This window comes from Phocoena sinus, chromosome 19, assembly GCF_008692025.1.
Source record: "Phocoena sinus isolate mPhoSin1 chromosome 19, mPhoSin1.pri, whole genome shotgun sequence".
NCBI lineage: Eukaryota > Metazoa > Chordata > Mammalia > Artiodactyla > Phocoenidae > Phocoena > Phocoena sinus.
This window is the reverse complement of record NC_045781.1, coordinates 54,956,888-54,981,121: the sequence shown is the minus strand read 5'-3', so window position 1 is coordinate 54,981,121 and position 24,234 is coordinate 54,956,888. Positions and strand designations below refer to the sequence as shown.

Genomic DNA, 24,234 nt, shown 5'->3' with positions numbered 1-24,234 from the left:
AAAGGCACTGGATAAACACTGGTCAAAGGGAGGAATCGTGGCTGCCTGAGCTCCAGAAAACGGTGCCTCTTGTCAGGGCTCTTGATCCAATAGCTGGCCCTCAGGGAACCTTTCCCATCGATCCTTGCCAGGGCTGGGCTGGGCTGTGGTAGGGGGGGGTCATCACACCTTCAGAGAGAACCACACCTCAAAGCCAGCTTGCCTGGGAGCGCCAGTGCTCCGGTCTGAGACACACTGGTGGGAGTCAACCCCAGGAGACCCGCGAAAGAGCTTCCCACAAAAACTTGAAACCTGCATCAAAGTTTCTGAGATGGATCTTATTCAATTAGCTACAGGCTTCTTCCCAAGAGTAATGTCTTCAACATGTAAACAAACTATCCATCCATTTTACGGATCTTATAAGCCATTCCATGGGCATGAGTCCACAGATTAGGAAAAGGGATTACATTTAAAGGGCACTAACAAATCAACTGTGAAGAGGTGCCTTTGAGGCACATGGGGAAAACCAGCTCTGAACCAGGCACTGAATGATGTGAAAGAAGCGCTCATGGTCTTAGTGGGATAATAGTATTGTTGTTATGGTTTAAAAAAACAACAACAAAAAAGACAGTCTTCCCTGGCGGTCCAGTGGTTGGGACTCTGAGCTTCCACTGCAGGGGGCATGGGTTCAATCCCTGGTCGGGGAACTAGGGTCCTGCGTGCCGCACAGGGCAGCCAAAAATAAATGAATGAATGAATGAATGAATGAATAACTATAAATAAGAGACAGAGAAAGAACAATGTCTTCCAGGGCAGAGAAACACACCAAAGTACAGATGGTAAAATGATTCAGTATCTAGAATTTGCTTTAAAATGCTGAGGAGAAAAAAGGGGGATAAAAAATGGGGCAAAACAGGTTGACAATTAGTAAAGCTAGATGGTGGATACATGGGGTTTATTATCTTATTCTCCCTCCTAATGTATATTTTTGAAATTTTCCCTAATAAAAGGTTTTGGTCAGAGAAGTTCCAGTTTTGGTCCTGAGAGCACCTGGAAGCACCGGAGATGGGGGTAAGGGGATTGCGGGCAGTTTGCAGAGGGAAGGGGCTGCCGAGAGTCCTTGGGCTAGACTCACAGCTGCCCAGCAGAGCTCACAGCCACGGCCAAACAGCACCACCCCAGAGAGGGACACACCCTTTCCTTGGAAGTCCAGGGAGGATGAAGGGCCAGATACAAGGGCAAGCCAGCTAACAGTATATTGGTGTCCTGGGGATGTGGTGATAAATGACAACCTGGGGGCTTAAAACAAGACACTTATTCTCTCACAGTTCTGGAGGCCGGAAGTCCAGAATCAAGGTGTCGGCAGGGCCGTGCTCTCTCTGGAGGCCCCAGGGTCTCCTAGGGGAGGAACCTTTCCTGACTATTCCAGTTCCTGGTATTGCCGGCACTCCTTGGCTTGTAGACACATCACTCCACCTCTGCTGTCACAGGGCCTTCTCCCCTCTGTGTGTGTCTGAGTCTCTTCTAAGGACACCAGTCACTGGATAGGGGCCCACCCTAACCCAGTATGACCTCACCCTCACCAACCACATCTGCAGAGACCTTATTTCCAAAAAAGACCATCTTCTGAGGTTCCAGGTAGATGTGAATTTTGAGGGGATGCTATTCAACCTTGCACAGGGAAGGAGAACCCCTCAGTTCAGTGGAGTTAAGGATAAGATTTTATTTCAAACCCGAGCCCATCACAGACTTCCCACCCGGTTGGACAGAAGTGAGGGGGGAGGGGGCACAAACACGCCCTGAACACCTGTCATGCACCTGCCTTCTCCAGGCCACCTTCTGAGGCCGGGTTACCCCACATGCACCAGGCCTCTCCTCAGGGCCTTTGCACGTCCCCCTCCTGCAGCATCCTTCATCCAGACCCTACCACGGCTCCTCGCCTCACTTCACTGGGTCTCTGCTCAGACATCGCCCCCTCCAGACACCAGTCAGATGCCTCTGCTAACCACCCGGCTCCCCACTGGCACGTCCTCACTCCTGTCTTGACTCATCTCCTCAGGCCACGCCCACTGGCAGCTGTATCACTCACCGAGTGTCTGTTTCCCTGAAACCAGAAACTTGGTTTAGGCCACTGCTCTGTGCACAGTGCCTCGACCTGGCCAGGAGCACAAAAGGCGTTTATCTAGAATGAATGAACAAACAACCAACGCCCATCGTTAGGTGGGGGAATGGGAGGCTTGGTGGGGTTGGAGCTCCTGACCCCGGTCACCCAGCACGGTGCGGATCAGCAGTGGGTCTGCACTGCCCCAGCGGCGCGTCCTCCTGGCCAGGTCACTGCTGTGCCGCCGCCTGGATCACTGCCCTCACCTCTCCCGGCCCTGGCTGGCAGCTCCCTCCCTCCCTGCAGGCTGTACCCAGTGAAGACTCAGAGTCCCGGCCAGGATGCTCTGAGAGCTGGGACCAGGTGCTGGCCTCACCCTGAACTCTAATTCCAAGCCCATAACCTCACCCCCTCCCCCTGAGGCTGGACCTGAGCAACCCTCCAGACTGACACTGATACCATCGGCCTCCCTCCCTCCTTCCCCTCCAGGAGACCATCACCTGCCCTCTCCCACGCAAGACAGGTGAGTCACCGTGAGACACGGCACACAAGTGTCAGATCCAGTGGGAAGATCCCACCACGTGCCACTAGGGCTGCCCTGGCCACAGATAACCAGACTCTTCTGGCTCTTGGGGCCCCTTCTAAGCCCACAAGTAAAGGGGGACAGGCAGAAAGCGGTCTGTTGAAACCTTACTGTGCGGTGAAATGGTGGTACACGGGAGACGTTCATCACAATGAATAGTAACAACCGCAACAACCAGCATTTCCTGAGCACCTCGTCCAGGCCACGCCCTGTGCTCAGTGCTTTACCTGCATGTTTCGTAGGCTCCTCCCAACCCCATGACACAGGTACTGGTAAGTAGTCCTGCTTGATAAATGACCAACCTGAGGCTCTGAAAGAAACTGAATTGCCAAGGATTGAATGAGATCAGGCAACTCCAAAAGCTGTGCTCTTAACAGCTACGCTCAAATCAAACGAGGGCTAACTGGCAGACACTGGGACGTGAGGCAAGCTTTACTGGGCACTTAATACGGGCTAGCCCTCTTCTTTTGTAAAACTCAGAACAGGAGGTACTTATTAGGCCTATTTTCTAGATGGGGACAATTGAGGCTCAAGGAGGATTAACAGTCACGAGGCTGAAGCGGGATCTGAACCCCGCTGACTCTCATCTACCTTTGCTTCATGACTCCAGGACAGGGAACTTGGGTCACGCTAAGGTAGAATTCCTAATGGTGAGTCTCCTGAGACAGAGAAGCAGGGCTGCCCCGTGAAGTGGTTGAGTTCCCTGTCGCTGCAGGGGACAGACAGGGGAATCACAGCATCTGGCATGTAGCAGATGCTCAATGAACAAAAAGAATTAGTAAGTGAGAGCACACGGACTTCCTGTGCCCATCAAGGGCGGGTAAACATGGCCATTGGGAGCTTCCTTCCAATCCCGCGAGGATTCCCTGAGATGGATTCCTGAACTGATGAGGTTAATAAGAATAAGCACGTTTCCTGCTCTTAGAAACTGAAGAGATTGCATTCCTGGAAAGGTCCTGGCTGGAGGACAGCCCTTGGCGTGAGGTAGAGGCCAGGTGAGCAGGTCCTAGTGGAAGGGGCAGCCAGGGCAGAACTGACCAAGGCCCCGCTCCAGAAGGGAGAATGTCCCTCACAGCCTGCATGTCTGCCCCCTTCCCTGAACTTCACCTTCCAGGAGCCTCTGCTGCCTCTTCCCAACACTGGGATTCCAGGAAGTTTCTGGGTTGCCCAGAACCACCTGCATACCTAGAAGCCTATTTTGGGGCCAAAATGCGTCAATGAATGACATCCCTAGGGCACTGAGAACCAACCGATGAGCGCGGCGGGGACTGGAGGAGAAAGGAAGGTGAGGATGCTGCAAGGAGGGGCTGTGATTGGTCCCTGAACTGACCAATCGAGAAAGCCCTAAATGTGAGCCAGGGGAAGGCAGCTGAAGCCGGGCAGCCCTGAGTTAGGCTGAGAGGGAGGTGTCAGGGCTGGGAGAGGGTGCAAAAGGCCAGAGGGGACACTGAGGCATGGCTTCACGTTCCCATGGCTTCATGGGAAGTTCTGCCTGTTAAGTGGAGCTTTCAGAGCTGGTACTGGGGGGGTGGTGGTGGGGGGTTGATTTCTAGACGGGAATTTGCAGCCGTGTCTATTTCCATTTTTTCCCCCCTTCCCAATGGCTTCCAGGCATGTGACTCATGCACCACGCATGCAGAACCCATGGCAGAGGTTAAGGGGGCTGGGGCTCTGGAACCAGATGCCTGGCTTCACTTCCCAGCAGTGCCACTAACTACCGCGTGACTCTGGGCCCTGGCTGCCAGATAAACTACAGGTCACCCAGTTAAATGTGAATTTCAGATAAACAAGGAACTTTTTTTTTTTTTTTTTTTTTTTTTTAAGTATAAGTAGGTTCCATGCAACATCTGGGACATAGATTAAAAAAAGAACAGTTTTTTCATGTATGTGAAATTCAAATGTTAACAGGGCATCCTGTAACTTTATTGGCTAAATCTGGCAACCCTACACAGCCTCGGGAACTATTTCAACTTCTCTGTACTTCACCCTTCTCATCTCGAAGTGGGGATTAGGAAGAAGATGAAGTTGATGCTAGCTTACTCACTCAGTCAGCATGTGCCCGGTACATGGTAAACCCTCCACGAACGGAACAACTACTATTCATGGCCATGGCTGCTGGGGTAGTTAGTGATCCCTCCTGCCGGCTAAGAGCAGCCTGAATGGGGAGAGCCTTGTTTAACTTTGCAGTACAATTGCTCCACACCCTGGGACTTGTCCACGGACACCCTCAATCCATACTTAAACAATGAATGTCCGTCCCCCACCCCTACCCGCCAAGGCTTACACGAGTTCATTCACGGAACGACACCTACAGTCCTACCTGGTCGAGATATTTCTTCCACACGGGTTCTGTGTTACCAGCGACAAACTCATTCCAGCCATGGACCAGCCGGCGCTGTGTCACCGAGAACTCTGACAGCCCGTTCTGTAGATCCACCTGGAGGGAGAAGGATGGGCCGGTAAGGATGAAGGAGCCCAAGTGACAGGATTCCCACTCTGGAAGGCAGCTGCTTCCATGATGATCAAGGAAAATGGGCTGTCCACAGAGGAGGGGGCACCAGTTCAAAGACACCGAGCAAAGAGGGGCAGAGAGAGGAGGAAACCCAGAGTCCAATTCTTTGTCAGTTAGGCCGCACTCTGCCCTCCAGATACTGCAGAAAAGACAGCCTTGGGCCTACATTTCAAGGAGTGCAACTGTAGTATGGACACCTGGAGATGCAGGAACACTTACGTTTCATCTTTAGAAAAATGGGCGAGCCTGGGAATGTAAAATGGTGCAGCTGCCGTAGGAAACGTTGTGGAAGTACCTCAAAAAATTAAAAACAGGGCTTCCCTGGTGGCGCAGTGGTTGAGAGTCCGCCTGCCGATGCAGGGGACGCGGGTTCGTGCCCCGGTCCGGGAAGATCCCACATGCCACAGAGCGGTTGGGCCCATGAGCCATGGCCGCTGAGCCTGCACGTCCGGAGCCTGTACGTCCGGAGCCTGTGCTCCGCAACGGGAGAGGCCACAACAGTGAGAGGCCCGCGTACCGCAAAACAAAAAAAAAAAAAAATTAAAAATAGAACCATCATATAATCCAGCAATTCCATTTCTGGGTGTGTATACCCAGAGAACTGGAAGCCCATCTCAGAGAGATATTTGTCCACCCATGTTCATAGCAGCATAACATACAAGAGCCAGAGGTGGAAGCAACCCAGTGTCCACCAATGCACGAATGGATAAGCAAAATGTGGTGAGGACACACACACACACACACACACACACACACACACACACACACACACACACCATGTGTGCTCAGTTATCTAAGTAAAGATAATTAAAAACATAAAGCAAGCAAAGTCCTTCAGCCTCAGAGGGCAGCCTCATGGAACGGAAATGGTTTTTTGGTTTGGGTTTTGTCTTGTACTGGCCAGGAATTCAAATTCGCTGGAGAAACTGCTGAGATCTGTTTTCGGTCACTGGAAACACCATGGATTAGAAAAGATGAAGGGTGTGCACAGCACATGGTGAAGAGTTTGAGCTTTGATGTCAGAACACCTGGACTCAACTCTGGCTGTGCTGCTGTGGAACCGTGTGGGTCCCCTGAGACATCCTCTGTCTTCCACCAACAGGTACACAGAGAGCTGGGAGGATCCTGGCTGCTAGGAAGGGCCTGGATGATCAGCGCCACTGCCATTAACGGGGCTGCCATTCCTGGTGGAAATCAGAATGGTTCGACAGCGATAGTATTTTCTAGCAGCGATGATAAAAATGTACTATAGCACAGAATTCTAAAGCCCCTTTCGGGACTCTGTATTGCTTTCTTCTTAATCTAAAAACCCTACCGCACCTGGCATCAGACACAAATTCAATTCTTACATAAAAGGCTTTGGCCAGATCCTCTCTGTGGCATTTGCTTGCTTCCTTGGCGGGCAGAGCGACCACCGTCTTCTCTTTCTCGATGGCTTTCAACTCATTTTGTCCATCAATCTGTGAAACAAAGCAGGGTTGCTATTAGGCACACAGGTTTTGTACTGATACGTCTTTTTACAGTATAACAGACAAAGAGAAAGTGTGCAGATCTTAACTGTACAGCTCGAATTTTCACAAACTGACCCATATAACCAGCCTCCAAATCAAGAAACAGACATTACCAGCCCCCAGGAGATTTGTCTTGCTGGGGTTTGAACTCTGTGTAAATGGTAACATGCGACACATATGCTTTTGACACAAGGTTATTAGTGAGATTCACGCCTGACGTGTGTAGTGATGGTTCGCTAATTTTCATGGCTGTGTAATATACCGCCAAATGACTATAGCACCATTTATTTATCTGTTCTACTGCTGCTGGATTGTTTCCAGTTGTTGGCTATTACAGATGCAAGCACCGGAACTCACAAAGCGGACGGAACAAGGCAACAATTCACAGGCTGAGAACCCTGGACCTTGAACGTCTGGGATTCTCAGTTAAGTTGGCCCCATACTACAGAGAGTGCCCCCTGATGGTGACTGGTGATATCACAGCCTGTTCTAGGAGTTGTCTGCAATAACCTAAGAAAAGGGGGGAACCCCGCCAAGGTATGGGTGTCTAGCAGGTCTGGGAAGAAGCCACCTGAAACGCCTGAAGGGTGTGGGAGGACACAGTAACACAGAGGAGACCTCATAATTAGGAAAACGCTGAGTATTTTTGCAAAATTATTCCTAGTATTCTGACCCCTAGAACATGATAACCATCTTTTCCTTTTCCACCAGGTAGTCTGGCACTGGGAAGGAGGAAGGGGAGAGGCATTGGCTAACCTCTTCCTTCAGCTGGAACAGAGACGGTAAATTCCTCTGTTACTTCTTGCCATCCCCCACCCCCCGCCCCCATCTCCCAAACGCCTTGTTTGCTTAGAAATGCATTGCTAACCACACCCACTTCCGGGGGGGGGGGTGCTTCTCACCCTGCCAGGGACCAGGAAGCAACCAATGATTATTACACAGATCACTCGACAGACTCTCTCTTCTTAAGTCAAGCTTACTTTCTTCACTGTGCAAGAGTCACTTCCCAGAGGAATGCACAGCACAGCCGAGACAGGATGTTTTTTCTGCTCTCAAGACCTGGTTCAGTCGTACCTAATCAAGTGCTCAATCCTAGATCACACTGCAGATGGACACAGTCCTGGGGTTACAGGACCTGCCTGCCTGGTGTTCTCCAGCTGACCATTTCTGTCTGGCATGACCACACCCAACTCACTTTTTATGCAGCATCTCAAGCGACCCTGAAGGTATAAATCTAGCCCCCTCCTCTACCTTCTGCTCTCTGTCTCTCTGTCTCTTTCTGTCTGTCTGTCTGTCTCTCTCACACACACATCATGCTGGAAACATCTGGATAGACTCCAGTTACAGGGCAGTACCCAACTGTCTCCAATATGGCTGCAGCAGACCCCACCTCACATCCACCCTCCATGCTCTCCTGGCCTTGGGTGGGGCAGCAGCATACTAGCTAAAACATCCACTGCCCACTGGAGGAGTCCTGTGTCCCCCAGGAGTGGACTGCTCCAGTGCCCCTGCAGAAGATGGCACACTTTCCCGACTGCCAAACCAAACTTTAAATCCAGGGTTCTCGACCAAGGGCAGTTTTGCCTCCGGGGGGACTTTGCCAGGGTCTGGAGACATGTTTGGTTGTCATGATGGGGGTCAGGGGTGCTACTGGCATCTAGTGGGTAGAGGTCACATGTGCTGCCACGCATCCTACAAGGAATGACCTGGAAAAGAAACGTCCATACAGCTGAGGGCGAGAAGACCTGCTTTAGAAATAGATGATGGGGGACTTCCCTGGCGGTCCAGTGGTTAAGACTCCACGCTCCCAATGCAGGGGGCCCAGGTTCGATCCCTGGCCAGGGAACTAGATCCCGCGTGCTGCAACTAAGAGCACACATACTGCAACTAAAAGATCCCGCACACGGCAACGAAGATCCCGTGTGCCTCAACTAAGACCCAGCACAGCCAAATAAATAAACATTTTAAACAATAAATATTTAATAAATAATAAATATTAAATAAAAACATTTTTTTGAAGAAAGAAATAGGTGGTGTTCCTGGCCTGATGTCTTCCCAGACCAGCTGGGTTACCCTGCTCTACCCTCTCGGCACCCTGGAGGTCTCCCTGACGGCACTTACACAACTTTCATTTGCAACATGACCAGCAAGTGATTATCACTCAGATGCCTCCATCTGCTCATGACGCAGCCCCTCCAGAAGGCGGGACCAGGGCCTGGTACCCAGGGGCTGCTCCGCGAGCGTTTGCCAGTCAGAGCGCAGGACACCGAGCCAAGGGCACGTGCACTTAGCGCCACGGTGTGGACGACTGGCTACGCACTCTCGGCCACAAGCCTCATTTCACCCTCATTGTCAGCACTGCCCAGGAGACAGTCCAGCTCCGCTGGCCAGCATGTCACCTCGGGCAAGTGTTGACCTCTCTGATCATAATTTCCTCATCTGCAAAATGGGGATGATGATGGCTAGCTACCTCGTCCCGCTTTTTTGGAATCAAGCAAGTGTGTGCCTGTACAGGGCTTGACACAGTCCAGACTCACCACGAATGCCGAGCAAATGCTGGCCTGGTACCTGTCTCAGGAACCAGGCCTCCGACACTTGGTTGGAATGACAATAACGGTGACATCACTCGGGTGGCTCAGCCACGTTCAGACAACTCAAGAGCAGGAAGACGCACAGAGCGACAGAAGGGGCACGGAGGTTGGAATCACACAGACCTGGGTTCAAATCCCTCTCTGTCACTGACCAGCCCTGTAACCAGGGAGGATCATCTGTCCCAGGTAGTTCTGAAGATTTAAGAAAACCCAACTCCGTAACTGTGCCTTGCACGTGGCAGGTGCATTCAGTAAATATTTCACAAACGACCAGCAGCCTAAAGAACCAGAGGGATTTAGGAGGTGTGGTAACCCCAGCACTGGAGGAGCTTCTCTCTGGGACTTTGCCTCTTTGGAGATGATATTCCCTGATGTTCTCTCAGAGGCCGAGGCTTCTACAAGTGGCTCTGGAAGATACATAAATATTTAAATCTGTGTGGTTTTGTTTTATTTTAAAATTTTTATTCATTTTTTGAATCTGTGTGCTTTTATTATTTTTTTTTAATTTATTTTATCTTTGGCTGGGCTGGGACTTCCTTGTTGTGTGCGGGCGCTGCCAACTTGCAGAGAGCGGGGGCTACTCTTCGTTGCGGTGCGCGGGCTTCTCATTGAGGTGGCTTCCCTTGTTGCAGAGCACGGGCTTCAGCAGTTGTGGTATGCGCAGGCTCAGCAGTTGTGGCACGTGGGCTCAGTAGTTGTGGCTCATGGGCTCTAGAGCGCAGGCTCAGTAGTTGTGGCGCACGGGCTTAGTTGCTCTGTGGCATGTGGGATCTTCCCGGACCAGGGCTTGAATCCATGTCCCCCGCAGTGGCAGGCGGATTCTTAACCACTGCGCCACCAGGGAAGTCCCAAATCTGTGTGTTTTTAATCAACACTGAAAGTACAGGCAGAAAAATTGTGAATTCTATTTTTTAAAAATCTTTGATTTGCATTTGATGCTAGGCTCAAATAATTACTCTATATTTCAATTTTAAAAAAAAGAGATCAGGAAACTTACAAAAGCCTCTTAGATAGCCTCATTCACCAGAGGGCAGACAGCAGAAGCAAGAACTACAATCCTGCAGCCTGTGGAGAAAAAAACCACATTCACAGAAAGAGAGACAAGATGAAAAGGCAGAGGACTTTGTACCAGATGAAGGAACAAGATAAAACCCCAGAAAAACAACTAAATGAAGTGGAGACAGGCAACATTCCAGAAAAAGAATTCAGAATAATGATAGTGAAGATGATCCAGGACCTCGGAAAAAGAATGCAGGCAAAGATCGAGGAGTTGCAAGAGATGTTTAACAAAGACCTAGAAGAATTAAAGAACCAACAAACAGAGACGAACAATACGATAACTGAAATGAAAAATACACTAGAAGGAATCAATAGCAGAATAACTGAGGCAGAAGAATGGATAAGTGACCTGAAAGACAGAATGGTGGAATTCACTGCTGCAGAACAAAGAAAAAAGAAGGAAAAGAAAGGAAGACAGCCTAAGAGACCTCTGGGACAACATTACATGCAACAACATTCGCATTATAGGGGTCCCAGAAGGAGAAGAGAGAGAGAAAGGACCAGAGAAAATATTTGAAGAGATTATAGTCGAAAACTTCCCTAACATGGGAAAGGAAATAGCCACCCAAGTCCAGGAAGCGCAGCGAGTCCCACACAGGATAAACCCAAGGAGAAACACGCCGAGACACATAGTAATCAAACTGGCAAAAATTAAAGACAAAGAAAAATTACCTGAAAGCAGCAAGGGAAAAATGACAAATAACATACAAAGGAACTCCCATAAGGTTAACAGCTGATTTCTCAGCAGAAACTCTACAAGCCAGAAGGGAGGGGCATGATATACTTAAAGCGATGAAAGGGAAGAACCTACAACCAAGATTACTCTACCCGGCAAGGATCTCATTCAGATTCGATGGAGAAATCCAAAAGCTTTAGAGACAAGCAAAAGCTAAGAGAATTCAGCACCAGCAAACCAGCTCTACAACAAATGCTAAAGGAACTTCTCTAAGTGGGAGACACAACAGAAGAAAGGGACCTACAAAAACAAACCCAAAACAACTAAGAAGATGGTCATAGGAACATACATATCGATAATTACCTTAAACGTGAATGGATTAAATGCTCCAACCAAAAGACACAGGCTTGCTGAATGGATGCAAAAACAAGACCCATCTATATGCTGTCTAAAGGAGACCCACTTCAGACCTAGGGACACATACAGACTGAAAGTGAGGGGATGGAAAAAGATATTCCATGCAAATGGAAATCAAAAGCTGGAGTAGCTATACTCATATCAGATAAGATAGACTTTAAAATAAAGAATGTTACAAGAGACAAGGAAGGAACTACATAATGATCAAGGGATCAATCCAGGAAGAAGGTATAACAATTATAAATATATATATGCACCCAACATAGGAGCACCTCAATACATAAGGCAACTGCTAACAGCTATAAAAGAGGAAATTGATAGTAACACAATAATAGTGGGGGACTTTAACACCTCACTTACACCAATGGACAGATCATCCAAAATGAAAATAAATAAGGAAACACAAGCTTTAAATGACACAATAGGCCAGACAGATTTAATTGATATTTATGGGACATTCCATCCAAAAACAGCAGATTACACTTTCTTCTCAAGTGCCCATGGAACATTCTCCAGGATAGGTCACATCTTGGGTCACAAATCAAGCCTCAGTAAATTTAAGAAAACTGAAATCATATCAAGCATCTTTTCTGACCACAACGTTATGAGATTAGAAATGAATCACAGGGAAAAAAATGTAAAAAACACAAACACATGGAGGCTAAACAATACGTTACTAAATAACCAAGAGATCACTGAAGAAATCAAAGAGGAAATCAGAAAATACCTAGAGACAAATGACAATGAAAACACGACGATCCAACACCTATGGGATGCAGCAAAAGCAGTTCTAAGCGGGAAGTTTATAGCAATACAAGCCTACCTCAAGAAACAACAAACATCTCAAATAAACAATCTAACCTTACACCTAAAGGAACTAGAGAAAGAAGAACAAACAAAACCCAAAGTTACTAGAAGGAAAGAAATCATAAGATCAGAGCAGAAATAAATGAAATAGAAACAAAGAAAACAATAGCACAGATCAATGAAATTAAAAGCTGATTCTTTGAGAAGATAAACAAAATTGATAAACCATTAGCCAGACTCATCAAGAAAAAGAGGGAGAGGACTCAAAGCAATAAAATTAGAAATGAAAAAGGAGGAGTTACAACAGACACCGCAGAAATACAAAGCATCCTAAGAGACTACTGCAAGCACCTCTATGCCAATAAAATGGACAACCTGGATGAAATGGACAAATTTCTTAGAAAGGTATAACCTTCCAAGACTGAACCAGGAAGAAAGAGAAAATATGAACAGACCAATCACAAGTAATGAAATTGAAATGGTGATTAAAAATCTTCCAACAGGGTTTTCCCTGGTGGTGCAGTGGTTGAGTCCGCCTGCCGATGCAGGGGATGCGGGTTCGTGCCCCGGTCCGGGAGGATCCCACATGCCGCGGAGTGGCTGGGCCCGTGAGCCATGGCCACTAGGCCTGCACGTCCGGAGCCTGTGCTCCGCAGCAGGAGAGGCCACAACAGTGAGAGGCCCACGTACCACAAAAAAAAAAAAAAAAAAAAAAATTCCAACAAACAAAACTCTAGGACCAGATGGCTTCACAGGCGAATTCTATCAAACATTTAGAGAAGAGCGAACACCTTTCCATCTCAAACTCTTCCAAAAAATTGCGGAGGAAGGAACACTCCCAAACTCATTCTATGAGGCCACCATCACCCTGATACCAAAACCAGACAAAGATACTACAAAAAAAGAAAATTGCAGACCAATATCACTGATGAATATAGATGCCAAAATCCTCAACAAAACACTAGCAAACAGAATCCAACAACACATTAAAAGGATCATACACCATGATCAAGTGGGGTTTATCCCAGAGATGCAGGGATTCTTCAATATACGCAAATCAATCAATGTGATAAAACATATTAACAAACCGAAGAAGAAAAACCATATGATCATCTCAATAGATGCAGAAAAAGCTTTTGACAAAATTCAACACCCATATATGATAAAAACTCTCCAGAAAGTGGGCATAGAGGGAACCTATCTCAACATAATAAAGGCCATATATGACAAACCCACAGCAAACATTACTCTCAATGGTGAAAACCTGAAACCATTTCCTCTTAGATCAGGAACACGACAAGGATGTCCACTCTCACCACTATTATGCAACATTGTTTTGGAAGTCCTAGCCACGGCAATCAGAGAAGAAAAAGAAATAAAAGGAATACAAATTGGAAAAGAAGTAAAACTGTCACTCTTTGCAGATGACATGATACTATAAATAGAGAATCCTAAAGATGCCACCAGAAAACTACCAGAGCTAATCAATGAATTTGGTAAAGTTGCAGGATACAAAAATAATGCACAGAAATCTCTTGCATTCCTATACACTAATGATGAAAAATCTGAAAGAGAAATTAAGGAAACACTCCCATGTACCACTGCAACAAAAAGAATAAAATACCTAGGAATAAACCTACCTAGGGAGACAAAAGCCCTGTTTGCAGAAAACTATAAGACACTGATGAAAGAAATTAAAGATGATACCAACAGATGGAGAGATATACCATGTTCTTGGATTGGAAGAATCAATATTGTGAAAATGACTATACTACCCAAAGCAATCTACAGGTTCAATGCAATCCCTATCAAATTACTCATGGCATTTTTTACAGAACTAGAACAAAAAATCTTAAAATCTGTATGGAGACACAAAAGACCCCGAAGAGCCAAAGCAGTCTTAAGGGAAAAAAACGGAGCTGGAGGAATCAAGACTCCCTGACTTCAGACTATACTACAGAGCTACAGTAATCCAGACAATATGGTACTGGCACAAAAACAGAAACATAGATCAATGGAACAGGATAGAAAGCCCAGAGGTAAACCCACGCACCTATGGTCCACTAATCTATGACAAAGGAGGCAAGGATACACAATGGAGAAAAGACACTCTCTTCAATAAGTGGTGCTGGGAAAACTGGACAGCTACATGTGAAAGAATGAAATTAGAACACTCCCTAACACCGTACACAAAAATAAACTCAAAATGGGGTTTCTCTGGTGGCGCAGTGGTTGAGAGTCCGCCTACCGATGCAGGGGACACGGGTTCGTGCCCCGGTCCGGGAAGATCCCACATGCCGCGGAGCGGCTGGGCCCCTGAGCCGTGGCCGCTGAGCCTGCGCGTCCGGAGACTGTGCTCCGCAACGGGAGAGGCCACAGCAGTGAGAGGCCTGCGCACCGCAAAAAAAAAAGAAAGTCTACAAACAACAAATGCTGGAGAGGGTGTGGAGAAAAGGGAACCCTCTTGCACTGCTGGTGGGAATGTAAACTGATACAGCCACTATGGAGAACAGTATGGAGGTTCCTTAAAAAACTAAAAATAGAATCACCATATGATCCAGCAATCCCACTACTGGGCGTATACCCAGAGAAAACAGTAATTTAAAAAGACACATGCACTCCAATGTTCATTGCAGCACTATTTACAATAGCCAGGACATGGAAGCAACCTAAATGCCCATTGACAGACGAATGGATAAAGAAGTTGTGGTACATATATACAATGGAATATTACTCAGCTATAAAAAGGAACGAAATTGGGTCATTTGTTGAGACGTGGATGGATCTAGAGACTGTCATACAGAGTGAAGTAAGTCAGAAAGAGAAAAACAAATATCGTATATTAATGCATGTATGTGAAATCTAGAAAAATGGTACAGATGAACCAGTTTGTAGGGCAGAAATTGAGACACAGATCTAGAGAACAAAGGAATGGACACCAAGGGGGGAAGCGGCGGGCGGGTGGTGGTGGTGGTGGTGGTGGGATGAATTGGGCGATTGGGATTGACATGTATACACTGATATATCTAAAATGGATGACTAATAAAACCTGCTGTATAAAAAATTAAATGAAATAAAATTTAAAAAAAACCAAAAAAACGAATACTAAACTTTCTTTGGGTTATTTGTATGGAAATATGTTAATATAAATGTTTCAGAAAAAAAAAAGATCCATCAAGAGATAAATGGGTAAGCAAAGTGTGGTCTAGCCACACAATGGAATATTATTCAACCTGAAAAAGGAAGGGAATTCTGACACCTACCACATCATGGATGAAGCTTGAGGACATTATGCTAAGTGAAATACGCCAGTTACAAAAGGACAAATACTGTGATGATACCACTTATGTGTGGTACCCACGATAGAGAAATTCAGAGACAGGAGGTAGAACGGTGGTTACCAGCAGCTGGGGAGGAAGTAGCGGGTTTTTTGTTTGTTTGTTTTGTTTTGTTTTTGGCCACGTCGCTGAGCTTGCGGGATCTCAGTTCCCCGACCAGGGATTGAATCTGGGCCACGGCGGTGAAAGCACCAAGTCCTAACCACTGGACCTCCAGGGAAGTCCCGGGAGTTAGTGTTTAATGGGGACAGAGTTTCAGTGGGAGAAGTTGAAAAAGTTCTGGAGACGGACGGTGGTGATGATTGGAGGACCACGTGAATGTACTTAATGCCACTGAACCATGCACTTAAAAACAGTTAAGATGGTGAATGTTATGTACATTTTACCACACACACACAAAATCCACAACAAGGAAAAAAAAAAAAGGATCAAAGGAATCCACTCCCTCTGCCTTTGTGGGTCACGATTAGCAGGAGTTTCCACCATTTCTCAGGAACTCCCAGTTTGTCCGAGCGCATGTCCCTGGGAACCAGCCAAGTGGCTGAAAGAGGCTTGGGTGTGTAAGGGGAGGGGCCGGGAAAGGCAGCCTGGAGGGGGAGGGTCCACATTCCAGCTGTGTACTGTGACCATGACTGTGGGGACAGAGTCTGAGCCCAAAGTGGGAGGGCACCTGGCTTCCAACTGTGTTCTCTGAGTGAAAGCCATTGACACACTCCCAGGTATGTGAACAAGAGAACAGAAAATAGGGACTCAAATAATTACATGTTCGAGAACGTTCACAGCAGCTCAAAGCCCCATCAACGGATGATGGATGAACGAGATGTGCTCTCTCCACACTATGGAATATTATTCAGCCTCAAAAAGGAATGAAGCGCTGATGGATGCTATGCTCTGGGCTGAACTGTGTCCTTTCAAAAAAGATACCTTGATATGGAAGCAACCTAAGTGCCCAGTAATAGATGAACAGATAAAGAAGATGCAGTGTATATATAGGTGTGTGTGTGTATATATATGTAAACGCACACACACACACACACACACACACACACACACTCACACAATGGAATATTACTCAACCATAAAAAAGAACGAAACCTTGCCATTTGCAACAGCATGGATGGACCTAGAGCATATCATGCTCAGTGAAATAAGTCAGACAGAGAAAGACAAATACTGTAGGATACCACTTATATGTGGACTCTAAAAAACAAATGAACAAGCATCACAAAACAGAAACAGAGTTACAGACGCTGAAAACAAACAAGTGGTTGTCAGAGGGAAGAGGGGTGGTGGGAGGAGAGAAATAGGTGAGGGAGATTAAGAGGTACAAATTTTACAAACTGCAAAATAAACGTGTCGCAGGTATGAAATCGACAGTGTGAGAGGGACACATGAAATTATTAAGTAATATCTTCGTATGGTGACAGATTGTTACTAGACATCCTGGTGATCATTTTGAAATATACAGAAATATTGAATCACTATGTTGTACACCAGGAACTAACATAGTGTCACAGGTCAATTAAACTTCAAAAAACAAAATTTGGGGCTTCCCTGGTGGCGCAGTGGTTGAGAGTCCGCCTGCCGATGCAGGGGACGCGGGTTCGTGCCCCGGTCCGGGAAGATCCCACGTGCCGCGGAGCGGCTGGGCCTGTGAGCCATGGCCGCTGAGCCTGCGCGTCCGGAGCCTGTGCTCCGCAACGGGAGAGGCCACAGCAGTGAGAGGCCCACGTACCTCAAAAAAAAAAAAATTTGATCTCATAGAAAAAGAGATCAGATTTATGGTTACCAGAGGTGGGGAGGGTGAATTGGATGAAGGGGGTCAAAAGGCTCAAATTTCTAGTTATAAGATAAATAAGTACTAGGCATATAATGTACAAAATGATAAATATAACTAACAGTGCTGTATGTTATGTACAAAGGTTGTTAAGAGGGTAAGTCCTAAGAGTTCTCATCACAAGGAAAAAATATGAGATGGATGTTCGTTAAACTTACTGTAATAATCATTTCATGACGTGTGTAGGTCAAATCATTCTGCTGTACACCTTAAACTTAGTGCTGTATGTCAATTATATCTCAATAAATCTGGAAGGAGGGACTTCCCTGGTGGTCCAGTGGTAAAGAATCAGCCTTCCAATGCAGGGGACCAATCCCTGGTCCAGGAACTAAGATCCCACATGCCTCGGGGCAACTAAGCCCGTGTGCCACAACTACTGAGCTCTCGCGCCTCAACCAGAGAGCCTGCTTGCCGCAAACTACAGAGCCCACGTGTTCTGGAGCCCACGCGCCACAGCTACAGAGCCCATGCACCCTGGAGCCTGTGCGCCACAACTAGAGAGAGAAAACCCGCATGGCGCAACTACAGAGAAGCCCACACACCACAACGCAGAGCCCGCGCACCACAACACAAGATCCCACGTGGCTCAACGAAGATCCCGCGTGCCGCAACTAAGACCGATGCAGCCAAAAATAATAAAACAAATAAATAAATAATAAACAAATCTTAAAAAACATAAATCTGGAATGAAAAAGAAGCTACCTTCAAGTCATAACCCCCAGAACGTCAGAATGCGACCTCATTTAGAAACAGGGTCTTTACAGAGGTAACCAAGTGAGAATGAGGTCACTAGTGTGGGCCCTAATCGAATATGCCTGATGTTCTCATAAGAAGGAGTGCTCTGGACACAGGGACAGATCCACATGGCGGGAATACGATGTGAAGACAGAGCAAGGAGCGATTCCTCTGCAAGCCCAGGACCTCAGGGATCGCCAGCAGGACTGGAAGCTAAGAGAAAGGCATGGGACAGGTTCTCCACTATAGCCGTTAGAGACAGCCAGGCCCTGCCAACACCATCATCTGGGACGTCTGGCCTCCAGAACCGTGAGAGAATAAATTTCTGTTGTTTGAAGCCACCATAATTTAGAGTGCTTTGTCTCAGGAGCCCTAGGGAATGATGACAATTCTCCAACACGGATGAACCTCGAAAATTTTGTGTTGAGTGAAGGAAGCCAAACACAAAAGCCACATATCACCTGATTCTGTTTTTAGGGGATGCCCAGAATAGGTAAATCCATAGAGACAGAAAGTAGATACATGGTTGCCAGGTGCCGGCAGCAGGGGGATGACTGGAGAGCAGCTGCTATGGGTGTGACGTTTCTTTTAGGGGTGACCAAAATGTTTGGAGCCCTCCACTGGGGGTTCCACTAGAAGCAGGGGTCACACGACATTAGGGATGCACTCGGTGCCACTGAATTGGTCACTTTAACGTGGGGAATTTTATGTTATGTGAATTTCACCTCAATAAATTTTATTTTTCAAAAAAAATTTTAAAAGCCACTTGGGGACTTCCCTGGTGGCGCAGTGGTTAAGAATCTGCCTGCCGATGCAGGGGACATGGGTTTGAGCCCTGGTCCGGGAAGATCCCACATGCCGCGGAGCAACAAAGCCCGTGCGCCACAACTACTGAGCCTACGCTCTAGAGCCCGCGAGCCACAACTACTGAAGCCCGCGCGCCACAACTACTGAAGCCCGCGCGCCTAGAGCCCGTGCTCTGCAACGAGAAACCACCGCAATGAGAAGCCCGCGCACCGCAACAAAGAGTAGCCCCCGCTCGCCGCAACTAGAGAAAGCCCGCGTGCAGCAATGAAGACAAAACGCAGCCAAAAGGAAATAAGTAAATTAAATTTAAAAAAGAAAATATTCCTTCTTTAAAAAATAAAAAGCCACTTAGACCTGAACTCCCTCCAAAACCTTGACCTGTGTCCCCAACTCGCTCCTGGGCCCCAACTGCGTCAGGTCTCAGACCTCCGCCCCACCCCTGCGGGTCTCCAATCCCTCTGCCGCATTTCCGTGTGGTTTTCCCCGTACCCCTAACCTCCGTTCTGGGCTTCACGCTGGAGACCACACACTCACTCCTCTCTTTCCCCATGATCGAGCTTGGGAAGAAGCCATCTACACTTGCTGTCTCTGCTTTGTTAACGCCCATCCACTTCCCAACCCACTTCAGCCGGGGTCCCAGGTCCCTCCTGTGTTCCCAGGCTGCTAGGACAGGGCATCCGCAGGGGCTCACCCCGCCTTACTGCAGGGTTGCCATTCTCAGAAAGCAGAGCCCTCAGATGGGACTGGAATGTGGTCCCTGTTCCCACTGCCACGTGGGTGCTCTCGTGTGGCCCCCTCTACCCCTTAAGGACATGTGCTTTGTGGATTCTGCCGGGTTTGAATCGCGGCGTTTTCCTTCTGTAAAGACTGGCCCATCCTGACTCAGGTCAGGCACCCTCTGGGGCACCCCTGATTCTCCCTTCCTGTCCAGTCTGATTTGGGGGGCACCACCCCTTTCTCCTTTGTGTCTTTTTTTTTTTTTTTTTTTTTTGCGGTACGCAGGCCTCTCACTGTTGTGGCCTCTCCCGTTGTGGAGCACAGGCCCTGGACGCGCAGGCTCAGCGGCCATGGCTCACGGGCCCAGCCGCTCCGCGGCACGTGGGATCTTCCCGGACCGGGGCACGAACCCGTGTCCCCTGCATCGGCAGGCGGACTCTCAACCACTGCGCCACCAGGGAAGCCCCCTTTTTTTTTTTTTACAAAGTTCTTTTTCACTAAGGTGAAATTCACATAACATAAAATGACCCATCTTGGAGTGAACAATTCAGGGAGATTCAGAACATTCTCAGTGTTGTGCAATTACCCCGTCTACCTAGTGGTAAGACATTGCCGTCACCCCAAAAGGAGACCTTGTACCATCATCAGTCTCACGCACACACACACACACCCAGCTCCTGGCAACCTCCAATCTGCCGTCTGCCTCCACAGATTCACCAATTCTACATATTTCATATGAATAGAATCATATACTATGTGACCTTCTGTGCCTCCATTGTGACCCCCGAAGGATCGTTTGCTCACAGAGGACAGACCCACACTGCTGATGGTGAGTGGGGTCTTCCCGAGACCCGAGGAAAGAGTCCGGAACATATGAACTTCTTAGGGCATTTTCACCAAGCAAGACAGGCCAGGGCTGATGCTACCTGACGGAGGCTTCCAAGGGAACCACAGAGGTAAACAGCATCGCTGAAAGATGAGCTGTGAGCTCACGGCAGAGCAAGCGACCACATGGCACCTGGGGGTGAACCGTCTCCTCTGAGCAGAGCCCGGCTTCCTCTGCGTCCCATCCAGCTCTGGTTCACCTCAAACACTTACTGAGTTAGACCCCAATGCTCGCTTCCCTCTATAAAGGGTTCATGCAAACATTTATTTCTGCAACATATTTGCCCCAAACCTCCCCCGTGCCTCGATTTCCCCCTCTGCAAAGTGGGGGTTATAACAGCAGGGATTCCATAAGCTGCCGTGAGGTAACAGGAAACCAGGGACTCGGAGCCCCGAGTTCAGGGTCTGGCACCCGGGAAGCATAAGCGAACCTAAGCAATGGGGTGATGAACAGGGACAACAGAGGGCAGGGATGTCCTCATCCTCCAGCAGCTCCAAGAACACGGTAGGGGAGGGGGTTCCTAATAGGGCCGCCAGAATAAGCAAAAAAGAAAAAAAGAAAAAAAGTGCAGGATGTCCAGTTACTTCCGAACTCCAGATAAACAATGGATCATCTTTCAGTATATGTGCTTGGCAGACACTGCATAGAACTCACGTATACTAAAAAGCGATTCGCTGTTTATCTGAAAGTCAAATGCAGCCGGACGTCCTCTGCGGATGTGGCAACACCAGGAAGGAACAAGCCAAGAGATGCCCGTGACCCGTGCGGCAATACCGTGACGGGGACACCTCGCCCTACGAAGGAGCCACGGGGCCCCGGTTCAGAGTGCGGGCGCTCAGGAATCGCGAGAAAACAGCCTTGAAGAAGGTGCAGGAGAGAGCTCCCATGGAGCAGAGGGGGCCTTCAGGTGGAAAGGCCACCAGGAAGAGCCAGCAAGTGGCCCACTTGGGAGTGAGAGTCCACCTGCCGATGCAGGGGACGCGGGTTCGTGTCCCGGTCCGGGAAGATCCCACATGCCGCGGAGCGGCTGGGCCCGTGAGCCATGGCCGCTGAGCCTGCGCGTCCAGAGCCTGTGCTCCACAACGGGAGAGGCCACAACAGTGAGGGGCCCGCGTACCGAAAAAAAAAACAAACAACAACCCTATGATAAGCCATAATGGAAAAGAATATGAAAAAGAATGTGTGTGTGTGTGTGTGTGTGTGTGTGTGTGTATATGTGTGTGTGTGTATATGTGTGTGTATAAGTGTATATGTATATGTGTGTGTATAAGTGTGTATATGTGTATATGTATATATATACACACACATATATATATAACTGAATCACTTTGCTGTACAGTAGAAATTAACACAACATTGTAACTCAACTATACCTCAATAAAAGAAATTTTAGGAAAAGTAGGAACAAAAGAAACCACTGAAGTACTAGAAGAAACTATGGGCTACATTTCAAAAACATCTCGGAGTAAGAAAGGGCGTTCTGAGTGCCAGATGAAGCCAGACGCGAAACTATGGGCTACATTTCAAAAACATCTCGGAGTAAGAAAGGGCGTTCTGAGTGCCAGATGAAGCCAGACGCCAGGAAGGAAAAGGCTGATAAAATCACTACGTAGAACCGGGTTGTCTTCTGCAAGAAGCACCGCACGCTAAGTCCCGAGGTAAAGACCACACTGTGGAACGTATCTGTAGCTTAGAACACCGATGAAAAACAACTCCCCAAACAAGTGAAGGGCTCTTACTTATGAAGAAGGGAAAAAACTAGCAGCTTATGTTTTTCAAAAATGGGCAAAAGGGGGGCTTCCCTGGTGGCGCAGTGGTTGAGAGTCCGCCTGCCGATGCAGGGGACGCGGGTTCGTGGCCCGGTCCGGGAAGATCCCACATGCCGCAGAGCGGCTGGGCCCGTGAGCCATGGCCGCTGAGCCTGCGTGTCCGGAGCCTGTGCTCCGCAACGGGAGAGGCCACAGCAGTGAGAGGCCCGCGTACCGCAAAAAAAAGGGGCAAAGGACATAAACAAAGAGTTCACAGAAAGGGAATAATGATGAATAACTTTGAAACATGAAAGGATCATCAAACTCATTTAAAATCAGAGATTCGCATTCAAGAGACTCCAGTACACCCACCGCCACCTATCTGATAGGTAAGGTTCCAGAAATTTGTAACAGGAGAGCTGGTGCCAGGGGGTGGGGAATGGAGCCTTTCATCCGAGGCCGGGAGGGGCAGGTGAATCCAGATAAGCCCCAGGGGAGGGCAGGTGGCAGCATCAAAGTTGAAAACGGACCTGCTCTACTCATACCGTTTGCAGATTTATTTACTGCAGAATGGCTTCTGTTCAAAGTCATCCATTGCAATATTGTTTATAATAACGAAGTACTAGAAACAACCCACGTGCTGCTAATAAAGGATTGGTTACATTAATTACGGTAGCACCACACCGTGAGACCCTTTGCTGCCACCCAAAGAGCACAAGCGTTTTTTTTTTCTTTACCTACATGGAAAATGTGAAATATATATGGCAGTATAACTTACACACAGTCCTGTACACAAATCCTGCGTGGGCCTAGACGCACTTCCGCGCATGTGTACAACAGAGTAACCCCACCAGGTGCCACGTGGAACCTCTCCGGCTCCCAAAAGGCTCCCTCGGGCCCTCTCCCGGTTGACAGACCCCCAGAAGATGACCGACACTGGGGCTTCTATCAACGTGCATTTCTTCTGCCCGTTTGGGAACTCCACACAAAGGAAACCGTACACATGTACTCCTGTAACTGGCTGCTTAGCAAGACTCATCCAGCTTGTTCCATGGTCTGTAAGTCACTGTCTTTTGTTGCTGTGTAGTATTTCCAGGGTGCCGTTGCATGGATATGCACGATTCATGTAACTCTTTGCATGTGGTTGGGTGTTCAGGCTGTGCCCAGTTTGGCCTCTTATACATAACACTGCTGGGACCACTGTGTGCACGTCTTTTAGCAGATAGAAGCCCCCATTTCTCCTGGGCACAGACCTAGAAGTGGACCGCGGGGTCACAGGGTGGGTTTACGTGCTTTTACTGACAGTAGACGCTGCCCAACAGTTTTCCCAAGTAGCGGTACCATTAGCAATCGTTTGAGAAGAAAAAAAAAAGGTGCAGCATGTCATGAGCAATACGCTAGCCTATGTATAACCAGAAGGAGAAGAGGATGGATTTGCTAGTCTAATCAGGGCACACCTCCAGCAGAGGCCACAGAGACCGGGGGCTGGGTCGCCTTTGGGGCTGGGAACAGGGTGGTGGAAAACCGAGGCAGTGACAGACTCCTACTGGACCCACTTTTGTATCTTCTTAAATCTTGAAGCACTCGTAAGAATTGCTGATTCCAAGGGGGAGAAACCAGTCCCGACCAAGCCTGGGGGCAGAGCTGGTGCAGGAGGGGAGGGGCTTCCTGGGAACAGGGATGCTTGGAGAATCAGACTGGGCCGGTGCTAACTTGGGAAGGACGGGCAGAGGCTGTGACCAGAGGGACCCATAAGGAGGCCGGTAGGGCTGGGCGCACACAGCAACAGGAGGCTCAGATCCTGGGGCAAGAGTGATGTAATGAACTCAAAGGGCCTGCCCACTACTTTCTTTTTTTTTTCCTTTTCTTTTCCCTCTCTTTTTTTCCCCCTACTACTTGTGGGGCGGTGCGGGGGGAGGAACCCTAACTG

At 48.1% G+C, this 24,234-nt stretch overlaps 1 protein-coding gene across 4 annotated transcripts in view; it reads right to left on the bottom strand.

Moving 5' to 3' along the window:
- The window catches only part of ATP2C2 (ATPase secretory pathway Ca2+ transporting 2), a 77,432-nt gene that overhangs the window by 40,673 nt on the left and 12,525 nt on the right, over positions 1–24,234 (bottom strand). For all 4 annotated transcript variants that reach the window (XM_032612270.1, XM_032612273.1, XM_032612272.1 and 1 more), the window contains exons 2-3: positions 6,525–6,635; positions 4,984–5,100 (exon numbers count right to left, since the gene is read on the bottom strand). In XM_032612270.1, the coding sequence (XP_032468161.1) occupies positions 4,984–5,100; positions 6,525–6,635 (228 nt within the window). The remainder of the gene's footprint in view (positions 1–4,983; positions 5,101–6,524; positions 6,636–24,234) is intronic.